The sequence below is a fragment of the Phodopus roborovskii genome, unplaced genomic scaffold (assembly GCF_943737965.1).
Source record: "Phodopus roborovskii unplaced genomic scaffold, PHOROB, whole genome shotgun sequence".
Lineage (NCBI taxonomy): Eukaryota > Metazoa > Chordata > Mammalia > Rodentia > Cricetidae > Phodopus > Phodopus roborovskii.
In genome coordinates, this window is record NW_026126558.1 from 11,831,002 (window position 1) to 11,850,337 (window position 19,336).

At 48.4% G+C, this 19,336-nt stretch overlaps 1 protein-coding gene across 1 annotated transcript in view; it reads left to right on the top strand.

Annotated features, from left to right (window-relative positions):
- The window catches only part of Pkd1l2 (polycystin 1 like 2), a 78,552-nt gene that overhangs the window by 20,260 nt on the left and 38,956 nt on the right, over positions 1-19,336 (top strand). Inside the window, exons 11-23 of the mRNA XM_051201794.1 lie at positions 610-817; positions 3,497-3,617; positions 4,343-4,484; positions 5,449-5,625; positions 8,149-8,294; positions 8,884-9,075; positions 9,992-10,123; positions 10,602-10,784; positions 12,504-12,628; positions 13,609-13,735; positions 15,129-15,260; positions 16,089-16,308; positions 17,621-17,814. Of these exons, the coding sequence (XP_051057751.1) occupies positions 610-817; positions 3,497-3,617; positions 4,343-4,484; positions 5,449-5,625; positions 8,149-8,294; positions 8,884-9,075; positions 9,992-10,123; positions 10,602-10,784; positions 12,504-12,628; positions 13,609-13,735; positions 15,129-15,260; positions 16,089-16,308; positions 17,621-17,814 (2,099 nt within the window). The remainder of the gene's footprint in view (positions 1-609; positions 818-3,496; positions 3,618-4,342; positions 4,485-5,448; positions 5,626-8,148; positions 8,295-8,883; positions 9,076-9,991; positions 10,124-10,601; positions 10,785-12,503; positions 12,629-13,608; positions 13,736-15,128; positions 15,261-16,088; positions 16,309-17,620; positions 17,815-19,336) is intronic.

Below are 19,336 nucleotides of genomic sequence, written 5' to 3' on the forward strand. Positions count from 1 at the left end.
TTAATGCCATAGTATCTCCCCGTTCATCCTGATTGTCATAATCGTCTTACAGCAGTTCACCATATAATCACTGTTCATATCTGGACTTTCCTACTTTTTTTTCTCTGATGAATAGTCCTCTCAGTCTTCATCATCTTCTGTGGCTTCTTTCATAATAATTTCTAAAGATGGATTAACTGGAGCTTGTGAGATGGATCAGCAGGTAAAAAAGTACCTGCTGCCAAGCCTAACAACCCTGGAACCCACGTAGTGGAAGGAAAAAAACAGACTCTTTCAAGTGGTCCTCTGCCCTCCACATACACCCATGACATGTGCGTGCATGCACACAAACACACACACACACACACACACATGCAAATGCACACACATGCACACACACACGTGCACACACACTAAAACAAAAAATAAAATGGGATAACTGGAAGTTGGGCATGTTGGCTCAGCAGAAGCAGAGAGATCATCTGTTTAAAACTAGCTCAGGCTGTGCAGCCAGATCCTGTCTCACCGAAACCAAACCACCACCACCCACAAAAGCCTTGCTAAACCAGAAAGTCCATGGTGTGTCAGCTTCAGGGAGGCTGTGAGTAAGGGTCTGCCCATCTCTCTCAGGCCGTTGCTGGGCTCAGTGGAGCGACTGTGTGGAGAGGCAACTGCTCCACACAGACCAAAGGTTGCTGGTGCTCCCTACCTCATGTCTGCCACCACTCAACTCTGCTGTCACCCTGCACTTGGCTATCCTACGGAGCCAGGAACTGGAGAGAGAGACAGAACGGTGCCTCTATGTGTTTTCTCCCCTGGATCTTCGGCCTCAAATCAGGTGAGGCATGTGGGCATGTTCTTCATCAGTCAGCACCACTCAGGGATGGGATTTGCAGGGTTGGTCTCACCTGTACTCCCATAGGGGTGGCAACCTGGGGATCAACCAAATATATCATGAAGGGGCAGTAGCAATTTATGGTGACTTTCCCATCCAGGGGACAGAAAGGACTTCCCATAGTAGGTGGAGCTCAAGAGATATGGAGGAGGAGTGTGAAGAGGAGGAGAAATTGTGTGGCAGAGTCTTGCAGGTCATGCCAGATTTAAGTCTTATACCCAGGAGTCTCTAGGGAAAGCTACCTTTCTTAGTTAAGGCTTCTGTAGGCAGACTTTTCTGTCCTGTCAGATAGCTCCCAAATGACCACACAGAGACTTATTATTAATTATAAAGGTTCGGCTGATAGCTCTGCCACTCACTAGCTCATAGCTTAAATTAACCCATATTTCTTATCTACACTCTGCCACGTGACTCAGTAACTTTTCTCAGTAGGTCAAGTTCATTTCCTGCATCTTCTGCATCTCCTCATGACTCCCTAGACTCCACCCTTCTTCCTCATGTTCTCTTTTTGTCCACAAGTCCTGCCTAACCTTATCTGCCCAGCTATTCGGCTTTTTAACTAAACCAGTCACAGTGACACATATTCACATAGCATAAAGGAATATCCCACAGGTTTCTATTGTTATAATGGAACACCACAACCAAAGAACAACTTGGAGATAAAAGGGTTTATTTGATTTATACTTCCACAGCATCATTCATCATTTAAGGAAGCCGTGAAACAGGACAAAATCTTGAAGGCAGGGGCTGATGCAGAGTCCCCGGGAGAAATCCTGCTTACTGGCTTGCTCCCCATGGCTTGTTCAGCATGCTTTCTTATAGAACCCTGGACCACCAGCCCAGGGATGGCCCCACCCACAATGGGTTGGGCCCTCTTGCATCGATCACTAAGATCACTACAACAGGACCTTAGGGAGGCCTTTCCTCAGTTAATGTTCCCTCCATTCAGATAACTCTAGCTTGTGTGTCAGGTTGACATAAGACCAGCCACCACACTGCCCAGCATCCCTGAGCACGAGGGACATGGTCACAGCTTCCATCAAAACATTATGCTATCAGGATAGAAGGGGCCTCAGGGAGATGGTTTAGCATTTTTTAGGAGTCAGGTAGGAAATTGAGGCAGCTGAGCCCATCAGCCAGGTCCCTGCTAGAAACTGGTGGCTCACTGAAGTCAGAAACTGATTGCAGATGGATAAGCATCCTCCCTCAGGTGTGAACGAACAGGACTGAAGGAATGGCCCAGGTGATAATTCAGGACTGCAATAGGGTGGGGCAAACCATCACTCCTAGGACTATGGAGGTAAAAGGGGGCATGACTAGAATCCCCTCTCAACTATAGTTGGTGGAGTGGGACAGGAACCATGGCCTTGACAAGATGGGGCACGGGTTCTGCCACTGTAGCCCTTCAGTAAGCAATAAAAATAGCCCCATGCTCTCCTCAGTCCACCTTCTCTTCTCAGACCTCCTGGCTCTACCAAAGCTTTCCACTGGCTGGAACCACACAGAAGCCTGGAGGGTGGAAGCTGAGGCATCAACTCTGCAGAGAGAACTAGAGAGTGGTCTGGAAGGGCTGTAGGAACCCACCAGCATGCTTGTACTTGACAGATATTGACAAGAGAAGAAAGCTTGGAGAAGGACCTGGAGATGCATTAGACAGGCAGCAGATATCAAAGTGACCTCTCAGGCTCCAGGGAGGGGTAGGGTACCACATAGAAGGCTCAGGGGGCTGTAGAGATGACTGCTTATTTGATAAAGTGTTTGCTGTGCAAGCATGGGGACCAAAGTTCAGATCTCTAGCACTTAAGTAAAAAACCAGACATAGCGCCATGGCTCTATTAAGTCCAGGACAGGGAAAGCAGAGACAGGGATATCCAGCAGGTCTAGCCAATAAGAGATCTTCAGGTTCAGTAAGAGACCTTGTCTCAAATAGTAAGATGAAAAGAGAGGGCAGCAATATCAATGTCTGACCTCAACATGCACGCGCGCAAAAGTACACACTGACAGAGGAGAGGAGGGAGATGGGGGAGAGGGAGAGGGAGGGAAGGAGAGAGAAACATAAGAGAAGGCCTAGGACTTGGATTCAGACACAAGGTTCATGCTCCATTCACCTACTCCAGAGTGGTGTCTGCTGGGACCAATCATGCAAGTCTTCTGAGCCTGGTATGCTCACAAGTGCTCCAGGGGTTCTGACATGTCACTCTCAGAGCTGCTCTCATTATTCGCCATACGTGTGCCATCTGCTGCTTTTATCAACACTAAAGAAAAGCTCAGAAGTTATGACCTTATCCACTTCCTTTGCAGCTAAGGAAACCAAGACTTAGAGTTTCAGTGACTCATACAGGGTGAGCCTTCCTGAGTGACAGGGTCAGGATTGGAGGCCAGGTCCCTGTCCTGGCCTCCTCTCAACATCACTGCAAGTGGAGTGACATGGGAATCTGGTCATGTCCCAGCTCTCTTCACCTGCTTGCAGGCCAAGGTTCTGTCCTGGTTAGCTTAGAACACTGGTGGCTTTCATTTGGCCACATCCCACCCTCTCCACACACTCAAGAACTGGGCCAAGACTAGGCAAAAGGTCATGACGCCTGAGGGAGCTTTCTCTCTTTAATTCCTCATACCTTCCAGCTGTGAGAAGAATTGCCAGCCAGTGAAAGCCGACCAAGATGTTCTGCTCACGGTCACTGTGGGAGATGAAAGTCCAATGGCCATGTTTAGCTGGTACTTAGATGACACCTCATCAGAGAAGGTGAGATGCCTCAACTGTCTCCTTCAAGAGGACCAAACTTATGTTGAATACCAGGTTCCAACTCAGGGTGGGCCAACCCCACTTGGAGCCAGTGCAGGGCAGTCAGGAAGATATGGGGACATGCTTCAGAGGGCCCTGGGGAAATTCTAACAGATGGATACAAAGGAGCCAAGTCTATGGGGAGATAGACACTGTTGCCCTGAGCCAAAGCCCCCTGCCAGGATGCATGCATCCCCCAGCTGCTATGCAGAGGCCTGGTGGCCTGCAACTGATGAACAGTACCCTCACCCCAAAGATATCTCCACAGCACACTTCACATGACAGAGGTCCCACAGGGATGCTTTTTAAGAAGGATGCTTCTTAAAACTGCTTGCTCTCACTCCCTTCTCTGTCCTATTTACTTGCTGATTCCCCAGCGAGTTCACCTTCCATAAGGGACCTGCACACACATCCCTCCTCAGGCCTCTCCTCGCATAAATGACCTGTACACACTTCTCCTCAGGCTCCTCCCTGCATAAGTGACATGTATACATTCCTCCTTGTGCTCCTTTTCTGGGAACCAGACCTCAGACAAGAGACAGCGCTGGAGACTGACTATTTACTGACCTCCTGGGTAATAGCGGTGCCTGTCACTCATTCATCAGAGAGAAGTCTGACCGGCCTAGGGATGGAAGCCAAGGGACTGAGGATGTCCAGGTTCCTACCCCACAGAATTTCTCTTGCAGGCTGAGCCCCTCCCTGATGCCTGCAGACTCAGAGGATTTTGGCCACGCTCGCTGACCCTCCTTCACAGCAATTCCTCCAAGCTGCTACTGAACAGCAGCTTGCTGCAGACCTGGGGACCTGTTGTTCGAATCCGGGTCACAGGTGAGAAGCTGCAACCCCACCTTTTGTCACAGAACCAAGACAAACTTGGAAAGGCTAAAGTAAGGAACTGTGGCCTAGCACAGGCCAGGGCATGGGCTTTCTATCTAGGAGACTTCAGGCAAAGGATTTGACTTCTTGTTGCCTCAGTTCCCTCACATGTAAATCTGGGGTGATATAAACACCTGCCCTGGAGTTGTTATCAGGAAAGATGATTGGCAGAGTGCCGGTGAGACAAGCTGACCACCCTATGTCAACCTGCATTTCCTCCCAGGAGAAGTCAGTTACTCATTGAAAATGAGCCCAGTGCTCAAACAGGGCCACAAAACCAAGATAGCTATGCTTCCTAAGAATGCTTCCTTTTCCTTAGTTTTCTGCTAGACTGTAGGCAAGTGTTGCCTGTGCCAGGCAACCTGAGGCACTGGCTCAGTAGACTCTGCTGCTTTATCTCAGGCCTTCTCAACTGAGTTATGCCAGGACCTTAATTGTAACCAATTAAGGTTCTCCTGTGCTCGGCTCTTACAGCTTCGTGCTCATTTTGAACCAGGCATGGTGACCCATTGCTGCAAGACAGATGTGGGGGGGGGGCTCACAGCTGAGGGTGCAAGGATGGAAAGAGATGGTTTCCAGGTAAGCTGCTCATGAAGTTCGTATGAGGAAGTTATTATTGGCCACATCTTACAGATTACAGAGGTCAAGTACAAGGCCACTTGGACAGTAAAATAGCAGAATCAGAATTCCAGCTCCACATGTCTTGAGTCTCTCTTCTCTGCCCATTTTCTCAAAGTGAGCTTTGCATTGGGGACAATTGTTAGATATGAGTATTTTTGGGCCTACCCCCAGAATCTCCAGAAGAGGCCAGAGGGTATGGGCTGCAGAGGCCCAGAAACTTTTGTTGAACAGGCTCTTGAATAAGGGTTAAGGTTTTAGACACACAGTCCCCTAAGCACAAGCATTCTCTTCCCAGCACTGACCAGCCATGCCTACGGAGAGGATGCCTACGTGATCAGCATGCTACCTCTACCAGAGGTGCCTGCCTGTGCAATCGCCCCGGAGGAGGGCACTGTCCTGACAAGCTTCTCTGTCTTCTGCACCACCACCACAGCCCTGGGCCCCCTGGAGTACTGCTTCTGTCTTCAGTCAGGTACCAGTAGAGACACTGCTCTTCCCTCAGCCCCCATGATCATCTTTCCCAAGAACAGGGACTGTCCCTGTCAGGGAGCTACAACAGAGTATATTCTAGAATGCAGGGAGGCACACAGGGTGAGGGACTCCTAAGCCTTGGTCATTCCCAAAGAACTGGCCCAGCCATCACACTAGAAGGACAGCATCCAATAGCAGTGCCTGCCCAAGCCCAGAGGACACAATGACTTTGTGCCAGTATAAAGTATATGAAAGGGTTAAATGGATGAAGAGGTCCAACAGGTATGAACATACCAAGTCATAATTCTACACACACACACACACACACACACACACACACACACACACACACACACGAGAATGAGAGTGAGGGGAAGAGAGAGACAGAGAGACAGAGAGACAGACAGAGTGAGAGACAGAGTGAGGCACTGTGATTCTTTGAAAGTCTGGAACTAGAGCTAGCTGGGGAGACAGAACTGGATCTAGTTCACAGATCCTTCAATACCTTTATTGACCCTGATTTGTAAGTGGCAGCAGAAAATGACTGTGTCCAAAAGACAAGCAAATCTCAAAGAACATTTTTCAAAGGTTCTCAGAAGGTGGCCATTGAGACCCTATCTACACTGCATATCATCCCACACAGTCAGCCACATCAGTCATGACAACCACACCTAGAATAGCAGTGAATATGAAGAGGTGGATGGCTGGGACAGCTCACTCCATTCACTATTCCATTTTGGTGGCTGTTGGTTCTTCCTGTGGTCTTGGGCATTTAGGGACCATCACATGGGCTTTGTGTGGGCCTTAGCCCAAGTGAAACTTTCTTCCAAACTGAGGCCATGAGTGGTCCTGGCATATTCTACAATATCATATGCTACAATATCTTGTCCCAGACACCACAGGACACAACAGTGCACCTTTAACTAGGAAAAGGAGGATGTAAGCTCTTCTAGGGAGTATGGTTTTCATTGGGTGCCATGTTAAAGAATGTGCAAACATGGGCTGTCAAGAAGGCAATGACTGGTTCTGAGTGTGGAAAGAAAAAGAAAACCCAAGCAAGGTGAGTAGGCTTCATTCCCAAATGCCTCCCCTCTGCATCCAAAGGGAGAGGCCAGATTTCCCCCTTTGTTCCAACCCCCATCTCATACAGGTGAGCAAGAAGGCAAGGAAGTGTGGTTGCACAACAGTGAATGAGCAGTTGCAAGTCAATAGCTTCACGGTTGTCTGCACACTACACAGTGACTGGAGACTCCCATGATGTGTGGGTCTCCTTTAAGGAACAGAAGATACATGCAAATGTCAGGCTGGGTACTGAGTGCTAGGTATGTAGCAGTGAAAACAACATCTAGTGGCAGAGACATCTGGTAAACCATGACATACAGTGTTTGTAGGTGCTGTGGGGCAGGGTGAAGGTCTGCAGGAGAGTTCTTGTCTGGAGCGCTTACATGTGGGACACCATCCCCACACTGTAAAACCAAACCCAGAGCCAACACTGACACCAAGAGTGGTGGCTCGTGTCTGCAGTCCCACCGAGCACTTGAGAGGCTGGGTCAGAAGGACGGTTATGAGTTTAAGACCAGCCTGGGCTCCATGCTGAGCTCTACATCAGTCTGGATTACAGAGTGATATATTGTCTCAGAAAAGCAAACCAAGAACAATGAAAAACCCCAAGCAAAAAACAACAAGCAAACAAAAAATGGGCTGACTCGATGGTTCAGTGGGTACAGGTGCTTGCTGCTCTGGATTGGTACTGGAGTTTAATCCTCAGACCCACATAAAGGTGGTAGGAGAGAGCCAACACCATGAAGTTATCCTCTGCCCCCCATATGTGTACTGTGACATGCGTGTATAAACAAACATGTATCACACACCACACACACCTATCTCATACACATCACATACCACACACAATACACATATGAAGATTAAAACCAACCAACCAACAAACAAAACACACCCACCTAACTCTGGTTGCTGATTCCTGAAGGGGTGTGTTTCTCCTCTGAATGGAGTTGGGGGGGGGGTTCTCTTCTTCCTCCTGCTCTTCCTTTCTCTCTCCCACTCCCTACCTTCTTTTCATTCACGTTGTAATTTGGTTTACCACATTATAAAAACAAACACTGAAACCAAAACAAACCAGCCTGGGCCTGGAGAGATGATGGCTCAGCAGTAAAGAGCACTTGTTGCTCTTCCAGAGGACCCAGCTTCTATTCCCAGCACCTACATGGTGACTCACAACCATCTATAATATGATGCAATGCCCTCCTTTGGCGAGCAGAGGAACAGACAGAACACTTACATAAATAAATAAATCTTTTAAAAAATCTTTTAAAAATGTTTTAACCACCACTAAAAACAAAAACCCACTTGTAAATAGGGAGAAGATTCTTCAATTTTTCACACACTTCAGGGAAATGATTCTAAAGATACAGCAACCTATGGATTCCCAGAGTGACAGCTGGAGCGTAGCTGTGACAAGGAGTGTGGTTCTTCCCTCCTAACTGCTTCATTTCCCCTGTGCCAGGTTCCTGCCTCCACTGTGGTCTTGAACCAGCACTCCCTGCTGTGTACCTACCACTTGGGAAAGAAGAGGATGGCTTTGTCTTGACAGTGGTCATCTCTGTCACCAATCAGGCAGGGGACAGAGAGCAGACTCAAGTGGCAGTCAAGGTGGGTGGTGGTCATGGCTGGTGTTTCTTTCCTGGGAAATGTCTCCACCCAGCTGAACCTCAGGAACTACGAGGCATGTGGAGGCAGCTGAGGGCATGGTGGTGGATTGCCTATCCACTCATTCCTTCCACAAATATTTATAGGGCACCCACCCACCATGTGCCAAGTCCTGAGGATACAGCCATGGACACGTGGATATCCCAGTCCTAACTCATGCCTGAGTTCTTCTGCTCCAACTTGCCCCGGCTTCCAGGACCTCCCCATACTCTGGCTACTAGGTCATAAGATATACAAAGGCATGAGTTAGGACTGGGATCAGCCAACAGAACACGGGGCAGAGCCTGGAGAGGTCTCATTAGAGGTTCATGGCTGGGAAGCAGGCACAGGTGGGGGATGGCTAAGATGAAGCAAGCAGCTAGAGGTGGAGTATGGGTTTGCCCAAGATGTGTGCAAATGGGTCCAGGTGCCCTCCAGCCCCAGAAAGTGCCTGAGAGCTCTTCACTAGGTTTGCTCTGCCCCCAGACCTATGACTTCAGGAGCCAGCATCTTGAACAAAGACCATTGAGCCCATTTCTGGTTTCTTTGTCAGGTGGGACATGGTAACACGGGTGTTGACAATATAACATTCCAGGATATTGTGTCAGAGAAAATCACCACAGCTCTTCAAGATGAGCATGGCAGTGAGCAGCTTCTCCTATTTGCCAAGGCTGTATCCTCTGAACTTAACCAGGAGGACCAGAGCCCAGGCTCTGGGCAACTTAGAGCAGATACCAAGTGGAAGGTGGGTGAATTGGATCCTTTAAAATCTGAACGTGGCTTCTTGGGGCGATGGTGGGGCTCATGAATCAGAGAAGCCTTGAGTATCTCGCAATGGTTGCTGTTACTCCTTACTTTAGTTCTTCCAATGAGTGGCATAAAGTGAAGAAAGCATCTTTGTTGGTAACCCACTCTCTCTGCCCAAGACCATGGAATGAGTCACAACCTCCTGGAAGCTGAAGGGAAGTACCAGTCTCACTCTACCTCCCTCATACCAAAGATGACAAAACCAAGGACCAGAGGACGAATGCCTAGGCAAAGCGGAGAACTTTCTGGAGGCTGTAGGGGAGAATCTACTTCTTAGTTTTCACAGCTTCTAGAAGTCATCATCAGTCCTGGGCTCCTAACCCGCCTTTCCATGTGCGTGTGTGCGTGTGTTGTATGTGTGTGGGTTAGGGGTTGGAGCTTAGTTCTTCATTCTTGTGTACTAAGTACTTAACTAATCAAGTTATCACCCCAGCACCCCTTAGTACATTTTTGAAGCTTTCTCCTGTCCACATATCCCCTCCTCCCTCTGCACACATCACCCATCTCCTTCTTCAGTGTTCCTACCTCTCTAATGGAGACCCTTGCAATTGTGCTGTTCCCACCCGTAACTGCCGAAGGATCTCCCCACATGAAGGTGCTGAGCCAAACTGTATCTTCAAAGGGGTTTTGTCAAAGTTCCCCACCCCACCCCACTTTTTTCTGCTTGGCAACATGGTCGCAGGTTTCAAAGATCCGGATGTGGGTATCTTTTGGCCATTATCCTGTCTGTCATACACCCAGGTCTACAGAGCCCAGATGAGCCCAGTCATTCCTGGGACCCCAAATTCTCCTGCAAGGCCTTCACAGAGCCTTTGAAATAGTTTCTTTCCTGGCCTCTCTCTCTGTGTGCCAAGGTCAGAGAGCTTGTGCTGAGATCACTGTCCACGCTCGCCCCTGGCCTGGAGAACATGCAGAGGATACAGGGCTTGGCTGAGGCACTGAGAGAGGTGACTCACCGCAGTGAGGAGCTCACCCCTGTGGCGCAGGTGAGAATTTCCACTGGCAGAGCCAGGCCATGGCACACATTCCTCCATGCTGTATGGGTGGCAACTCATTAGGGTGTAGATCAAACACGTCTCCCAGTCATGTTGCTGTCCTGGGGCTATAAGACTTCTGCTATCTTCTTTCCAAGAGTCCTTTAGGGGCAGTCCATGACGTGCCCCAGTGTTTCACTCTGGGCTTATGACCTGTGTGCTTACTGCCCACTAGTGGGCACCAGTGGAAGTACCTAGTCATCTTGGGTCCCAAGTGTGTGTCCAGGTATTCCTGCTGGCCCACTGTGAGTCAGCCTAACACACAGCTGCTAGCCCCTGCCAGTTTTAAGTCAGGAAGCTCATGACAAGCTCTGGTCTACCTCTTCCCTGGCTTGGGCCTCCCTGCACCCCTCCAGTACACACCTTATTCTGTGACTGCTCCCTCCCAGGCAGGGGTTCACACTGTTTCTCTTTCTTTGGGTGATCCCAGTGGGAGGCCAGCCAGGTCCTGCAGCATGCCACTGAAGCTCTGTTGACAGCTAGTGCCAAGGTTCATCCTGAGGACCAGAGACGCCAGGAAGCCACCAGGGCCATGTTTCAGGCTGTGGGGAGTGTGCTGGAAGCTTCCTTCAGCCATGGATCAAAAGAGCTGATGGAGGCCAACAGCAGCCAGGTGGGTGCCCTGGACCAGAGGTAGACCTCCCCCACACTGCATGCCCAGCTTCTGCTAGTGGATCCTTCTCAACAGCCTACAGATGGGGGGGCAGTTTTGAAGATTACAGTGCTTCTTGGGAGCTGGGTGGAAGGTTCTGGAAAGCAGAGTGTGAGCTAGCACATGACAGGGATGCTGCACTCAGCGAACCTCGCTTGGAAGTCAAGTCACTAAAGCGTGCTTCTCTCTGTAGCTGGAGGAACCCTGCCTCACCGCCACCAGCTGCCCACCTTATGGCTATGTGAACTGCTTTCTTTGCACGTTTGCTTCTTGTACCCAAGAATACAGAATGTCTTTAGAAGTCAGCCCCCTAGAGAGAGAAAGGAGGGACAGGTGTGTCTTCCAGAGTCACTGGTGGGCCTTGAGAGTACTGCCACTCAGGACAGCATCCTGGTAGAGCCACAAAGCCTAATGGTAGCTGCTCCACAGTCCTTCATCCCTTGGACCACCTTTCCTATTCAGAAAGAACTGAACGACAGACACATGCAATGATGCTAAGTCATACTCTCACATGTGGCTACACGTTCAGATACTAAAAAGACTTCTGTGCTCATCCTTCTACACTCATACGTACATGCCCTTCACAATTACACATGCACAGCCACACAGGCACACAGCTATATACTCATGCACATACCTGAGAGTCCCCAAACACACATACTTCATACTCAAGCACATGCACACAAGCATATACTTACATCCTCATATGGCAATGCAGTGGCATATAGACACTTACAGGTAGTTTCTGCAGTACATCAACTTGCCCATGTATTCTCATATATACATAAACACGTATCCTTAGTCATACATTCACATTTTCTCACACCAGTGCTCACACTGACTTGCATGTACACCCTCATACATACATACATACAATACATACATACAATCAATCACATCTCAAATATAGTCATGGGTACAAACAAATACACAGATGGACACAAACACACAAACACACACACACTCACACACACACACGATCCTCTGCTAGGTCCTTACCCCAGCTTTGTTTGTCATCATGAGAATGTGTCTAAAATTTTTAAACATTTATTTACTTGAGGAACACACATGCCACAGCATGCATGTGGAGAGCAGAGGACAACCCATGAGAACTGATTCTTTCCTCCCACCATGTAGGCCCCTGGGATGGAACTCAGGTCATCAGGTTTAGTTGCAAGCATCTTACCCACTGAGCCAACTAACTGGTACCAAATGTGTCTTATCTGGAGGTTTGGATGGGGCAGGGAACTGAATTTATCTGTGGCTCTTACCTTTCCTGGAGCAAGACAGAGGCCATGTGTACACACCTGCCAGACAGGGCCACACAGCACAATGGCTCTTCATATGGATCCTGGAGCCAGAATTCCTGAGAGCCTTAGTTCATCTCACCAGTATGTGACTTTCCCAAGTCATCTCTTCTCTGTGTTCTCTCCTTTCTTCTTCTGCCAAAGGGATAGAAAGCACTGTCTCATGGGGTTGCTGTGAGGGTGCAAGAGCCCATGGGAATCAGGCAAATGTTTTGGACTTCTTGTGGGTGTCTGTTTGGCCCATGACCTGCATCTTTGTCCATCACTTCCCTATCCTTTCCCAGTCCCTGCTAAGAGTCCAACAGTAACCTGGTGACAGCAGCCAAAGGGGCCTACGGTGACAGTCCACAGCAGTTTCCTGCTTCCTTTCCAGGCTCACATCGTGGCCCAGCTACTTCAGGTTGTGGACCATTTGCAGACTGCCCTCCTGCTGGGGACATTGCCAGGGAGCCTTCCAGCCATCCTGGTCACCCCCTCCATCTCTGTGTACACAAACAGGTACTAAGCTGCACTGTGCATGCCCAAGAAAGTTGATGACCAAACCCACATCCTAAGCTACCCAAGGCAGGACTCAGAGGCCATGCTTAGGGCTGGAGAAGTACTGGGATCCCATCCTGGTGTGTGAGTGTGGGTTTCTAGGCATGTGAGCTACCATGGCCACCTTGAGGCATCTATTTTAATTCACCAAAATATAGAGACAGGACAAAGAAATAATTCCATCCAAGTTAGTACTTGGTACTTGTTGGGGTTAGTTACAGGAGTGCCGGCAACTTATGGGTGGGCACACCATGGAAGAAAAGAACCCCACTTCCCAGCAATTATTACCTGCTTATATATTCTTGGGGAGGGATGGGGGTCTTATATGACTCCTGAGCCTCAGAAGCCTTGTGACCTTTCTTGTCCTTCCACATGCAATGCTAATGGGCCCAGTCTTGGATCCATTAACTGATCACAGCTACTATGATACAGGATGGTGAAGATGATGTCCAACCCTGAGGAAACAGACATGCACACATCAACACACTCCCTGACCATTAGGCAGGAGAGGGCTCGCTCCCTCACTATGCCCCAGTCCTAGGCTCCTCAGACCAGGGTTGCTCTCTTGTCCCAGTGACAGATTCTATAAGTAGTATTGAGTTCTGGAAACAAGTCCTGGGTATTATCCAAGGGGACAAGGTCAATGGTCAGAAAAGATGGGGCTCGAAGCTCATGGCTTCAAAGGTCAAAAGAGGTCCCCAGCCACCTGTTAAGTACTGAGGCTATTCTAGGGATTGAGAGTCAGTTCTGAGTGACTCCACTTGTTCATGGACCTCCAGCCCACACGGAAGCACCAGTAGCTTTTGATGCTGCTTCTGTTTGAAACACAAACTACAGCCATCTCGACAGTAAAGTGGATCCCCACCCCCTCCTCCCAGTGCACAGCGGGTTCTTCCTCAAGCACCAACTTTCTTTTCTTCCTATTCTCACCCTGTGGTCAGAATACAGCCACGGAGTTGGCAAGGCTCTTCAGTGCACACCACCACCGCTGACTCTGTGACCTTCACCCTGCCTACTGCCACCTCCCTCTGCCCTATGGAGGACAGCCAGGAGCCTGTGGACATAAGGGTAACCCAGCAATGCCTCCTCTGAGACAACATTTATAGTGTGCAAAGTGCTGGCCTTTGCATTTGCCCACTGTTGATGCTAGCAGCCCCACCCTGTTACAGAGGAGGTTCTGTATCTCATCAAAGCCACAGCCAGGAGCTCAAGTGGGACTCAGACCCCACAGCTCTGGACACCCAAATTCTTTTGTTCTCAGTGGGCTGCAGTTTCCTCCAGCAGCCTTAGCTTTGTGAGTTGTTGTGAAGCAAGCTCTCCAGGCTCCCATCTGTAATTCATACGAAGACTAGGGTCCTTTTCATCCCAGATTAAGGCATATCTGATTCCCCTGAGTGCTAGTGAAAATAGACCAATGTCTTTCTCTTAGACACTTCTTGCCACGCCTGGGAGCCATGGAGTTGTTTTTAAGATGCCTGTGAACATGAGTTTCAAATCTGTGGCTGCTCAGTCCTTTATATAAAGTGGTACAGTAGTTATACAAAAGCTATGTACAGCTTCACATGTATATATACGCATATATATATGCACATATATACATAAATATATACATATACATATAGGCATATATATACATACATAAACCTAGACAGATACATGTATACACATACACACATATGCAATACACACATATATAAATAAACAACCACATATAGACATACATACACATATACACATAATACCCACATGTATATATATATATGTATATACACACTTACATATACATATGGTGTGTATGTGTATATGTGTATGTACATATATATATATAAATTAATAGAGAAAGAAGGAGAGAGGGAGGAAGGGAGAGAGGGAGGGAGGGAAGGATGGAGGGAGGGGAGGAGGGAAGGATGGAGGGAGGAGGGAAGGAGGAAAAGAGAGAGGAAAGAAGTAAAAGACTCACTGTGTGGTCTTGACTGGCCTGGAATTCACTGTGTACACAAAGCTGGCCTTGAACTCACAGAGTTCACCTATGTCCTCCACCTGAAACATTGCCATCATGCTCAGCATACACCTCTGCAAATACTTTAAATAAAGTCAAGGTTACTGGTAACAGCTGACACAATGTAAATGCTACCCAAATAGTTAATGAAAATGTGTTATTTCAGAGAATGGCAAGAAAAATCAATACCCATGTAGATGCATTTTTTTTCCAAATATTTTCAGTTCACATTTAGTTGAGTCCACAGACACAAAACTAAAGAAATGAAGATCTGACTGGGGGAAGAAAGACTTGCCGATTCCCGCCCAGGCCACATCTCTGAAAAGCATCATCAGTTACAGGCAGGCTTCTGTATCCACCCCACGGAGCAAGGGCTCCTCCTCCAGTTTCAGGATTCATTGTTCACATAGGGGCCCGTTCATCTCCCATCCCTCATGGGTGCTTCTTGCTCTTGGCTTTCAGATGATGAGTTTCTCACAGAATCCCTTCCCTTCCCGAAGTCGCTTTGAAGTCAGTGGAACTGTCGGTGGACTGTGTCTGACCAGCTCCAGTGGCCAACCCATCCCAGTGAAGAACCTGTCACAGAACATCGAGGTAGGCACTGGAGTGTTACCACAAGTCAGGTGGCACTTGACCTTCTCTTCAGCTTTGTTTGGGACCAAAAGGACCGGTTGTGAAAACAAATGGTTAGAGAAATCACTCTAAGTACCCCTTGCCCTATTAAACATCTACTTAAAACCATGCATATGTGACCATTTACACATCTTTGGTGTATGACAAGTTTTCCTGGGAATTTTAATCTGTTGTGTGGAATTCTAATCATTGCACAGACCAAATGTTCATTTTAAGGGCTCATAATGCAGCCTCCAAAATGTCATTAGGTTTTCTTTAAACTTAAGCAAGAATACTAGCACAACTATGGTGCAATGGGCATTTAGAGTCATTTAAGAGTTTACTGTCTTCCCCTAGTCATCTACCATTTTCTCTCAATGACTGATTAACAGTTTGCAGGGACGCCTCCATCCTCAACCATGGCACCTGGGAATGTGCTTGGCAAGTCCATGGCACAAGGACTTGGCAGATAAGATGCAGTTAAGGACTTAGAGATGGGCAGTTGAGTCTGGGTTGCTCAGGGGCCAATTGGAGTCACAAGGGGCCTCAGAAGAGGAAAGTAGAAGGGGGTATTGGCTGCTATTGAGACACAGAGAGAGGTTGGGGTGATGGGAGGAGCAGACCAGAAACCTAGGACCACAGGTAGCCTGTAGAACTGAGAAGAATGGTAAGAGACTACCTCCACCCACCCCCAGAACCTGCTGCAGAGATCTTTCTGTCCACATTAGCCTCAATACACCACAGGGCTTTCAACGGGCATTGCTTGCCCTGCCCCTCTGCCTGGCTGTAATTCTTTGTTTCTGAAAACAGATCCTGCTGCCCCGGATTTCAGAACACAGCAAGCCAACGATGCTGAGCCTGGCCACCCCAGAAGCTCTGTGGATGAATGTGACTACAGCAGAGGCAGCTCTGGGGATCCAGCTGCACTGGGGACCTGGAGTCCCACTCACACTCAGCCTGGGCTATGGTTACCATCCCAATGAGACCAGCTATGATGCCCGAACACACCTGCCCCCTGTGGCTGCCACAGGTAGGCTTTCTACACTGTTTCTTGAGCGGCTTCCTGGGTGTGACCAGCTACAAACTAAGATACATACATACATACATACATGTCTCAAAGAACAAGGCAGGGGAGATGGCTTAGTACTTAAAATATAAGGACCACAGTTCAATCCTGAGAAACCATAGAAAAACCTTATGTCGTAGCCTATGCCAGTGATCCCAGTCCTGAGAGGGAAGAGGATCAGAGATGAGAGGTCCCGGGGTTCATTGGCTGCCATTCTTGATAAAGCTACAGGTTTTAGTGAAAGACCTTGTCTCAAAAAACAAAACAGAACAACCCCCACCCACCCAAACAACAACAACAACAAAAACCATGGAGCTGGAGAGACGGCTCAGCAGAGAAGAGCACACTGCACTTGCAGAGATCCCCATCATTGTGAGCTGAGCGGCTCCAAGGGGATCCATGCCTATGGGCACCCACACTCACATTCACATACCCTGCCCCCACCCCACCCCATACACATAATTAAAAAAATAAAATATGGTAGAGAAGCATCAAGGAAGACACAGTGTCAGCCTCTGCTCTCACACATGTGTATATGCACACACACACACACACACATATACAAACTTATTTAATTAAAAATAAAAGAACAAACTGCCCACCTTCAGCAGCTTTCATGGGCTGATGGTATTGATGTTACTTACCCTCACTAGGTAAACATTTAGTACAAGCCATGAAGATGCAGATGAGCCCATAAAGAACCTTCTGGAGCTAGCTGTAGAAATCTCCACATTAGCCAGGTGGTGGTGGCACACGCCTTTAGTCCCAGCATAGACAGGTGGAACTCTGTGAGTTCGAGGTCAGTCTGGTCTACGGTCTAGTTCCAGGACAGCTTCCAAAGCCACAGAGAAACCCTGTCTCGAAAAACCAAAAAGAAAAGAAAAAAGAGAGAGAGAGAAATGTTCACATTTCAAATATGAGCAGAGGGGATTGAGCCAGGTGCAGAACAATTCCAGCACTTGGGAGGCTGAGACAGGAGGACCTAGGGCCAGTAGAGCCAGTCTCCATTACAATAGCAAGTTTGAGGCTAGCCTGGGCTACATAAGACCCTGCCTCAAAACTACAAAACAAATAAAAAAGAACATAGAAGTTCAATAACCAGTCTGATATCACACAGCCAATAAGAAACAGTTCTGAGCCCTTCATGTCTTGCCATGCCCCTGCACAGTGAGCAAGGGTTCTCCTGGGATAATAGAGAGACCTTGAGGTCTACATCCCGTCCATATCACCTCGGTGTCCTCTAATCTCAATGAGACCAGAGCCTTGTTTTCTGCAGGTGAGCTACCCACATGGATCCTGGGCCCGGAGGACCTGCCCTTTGGAGAAGGAATCTACTATTTGAGGGTGGTCCCCAAGGATGACCTGGAGTCTACCTCTGGCAGGAACCTCACAGTTGGCATCACCACCTTCCTGTCACATTGTGTGTTCTGGGATGAAAACCAGGAGACCTGGGACAATGCTGGCTGCCAGGTAAGGAAGAGAAGTAAGTTGGGGAGGCTTGGTAGGGTCTGTCTGCTCTTGCAGGGTCCCCCTTGGAGCCTCTGCTACAATCTCATGCTTCTCCATGTGTTCTGAATATGTCATTTCTGCACCCGGAATGTCCTCTTTGCCCTCAGTGGAGCCCATGGCCCTGACTAGGTCAGAGTTCCTGCTGTAAACTCCCATGCATTCTCCTCACTTCACCCTGCTGGGCAGTGTGGTGTCCCACCCCTCCCCTGAGGCCATTCCAGGAGTGCTGGAACATCTGACCACTGAATAAGACTAGGACTGATTCAGAAGGCTGCTCGCCCTGTGTGGGGCACAGCAGGCCAGGGTGTCACTTCTCAGAAAATGACCTCAGCTGTTCCCCTTTCCCGGCATTATCTCATCAGTGCTTCAGAAAACCCCAGGAGAGCAGAGCGGTTGTTCCCACTTCAGAGGCAATGAAACAATGGATCTGGAAACTTGATGGATGCCCCCAGATCTCACACACATCATGTGGAGGACCTGTGCCTCAAAGCCAAGTCTGCCTATGGCCATCACCGTGGCAACACAGCTTCCCCTAACTGTTGAGATCCAGAATGGCATTATTTTTTTAATAATGTATTTATTTTTATTATTTTATGTGCACCAGTCTTTTGCCTACATGTATGTTTGTGTGAGGGAATCTGGAAATTACAGGCAGTTGTAAGCTGCCATGTGGGTGCTAGGATTTGAACCCAAGTTCTCTGCAAGAGCAGTCAGTGCTCTTAAACTGCTGAGCCATTTCTCCAGTCTCAGAATGGCATTACTAATTCTAATTTTTATTCATTCTACCTCATGGAGTTGAAGCCTCTATGACAGTGTCCTGTTGACAGACTTTGGCTTTGAGGCCATCAGAGCACTCTCTGGATGGGACCATATTGCCCCAATCATAACTTAAATAGGCTGTATCTTCCTTAAATGCTCTTCTTAGTTATTTCTGCCTAGAATACTACAGTAGCCACCCCCCCACACACACACACACACACACACACACACACACACACACACACACACACAAACATATACATGTTGGCCTTCTATTCCCTCTTCCTGGGAGCCCTTAAGGCTGCCTCATATCAACCACTATTGGACTTCTCTATCATTCTGTGCCCTACCAAGATCAGCTGTTCCCACATAGAATCCAAACGTATCCCTTACCTTTCTGCATCGATGGACATAGCACCTTCTTTAATTTATTGACAATTGTTCACCTTGTCCCAGTGGTGGGGTAGAGGAATGAGAAAAACCAGTGAATAAGAAGTCATGCTGAGGACACAGGCCTGAAGTGAAAGACCTGAGAACCATGTCACCCTAGAGCTCTGGAAGGAACATACTGAGAGAGAGCCCCTTAGGGCTGTAGAAGCTGCAGGAACAGCTCTGTTGCCAATTTCCACTCTGGCTTCTGGCTGCCACACTCAAGGCCCAGGAAGGAGGATGGCACAAAGATGTTCCTAAGGGAAAGAAGGTGCTCAAGCTCCAGGTACTAGAT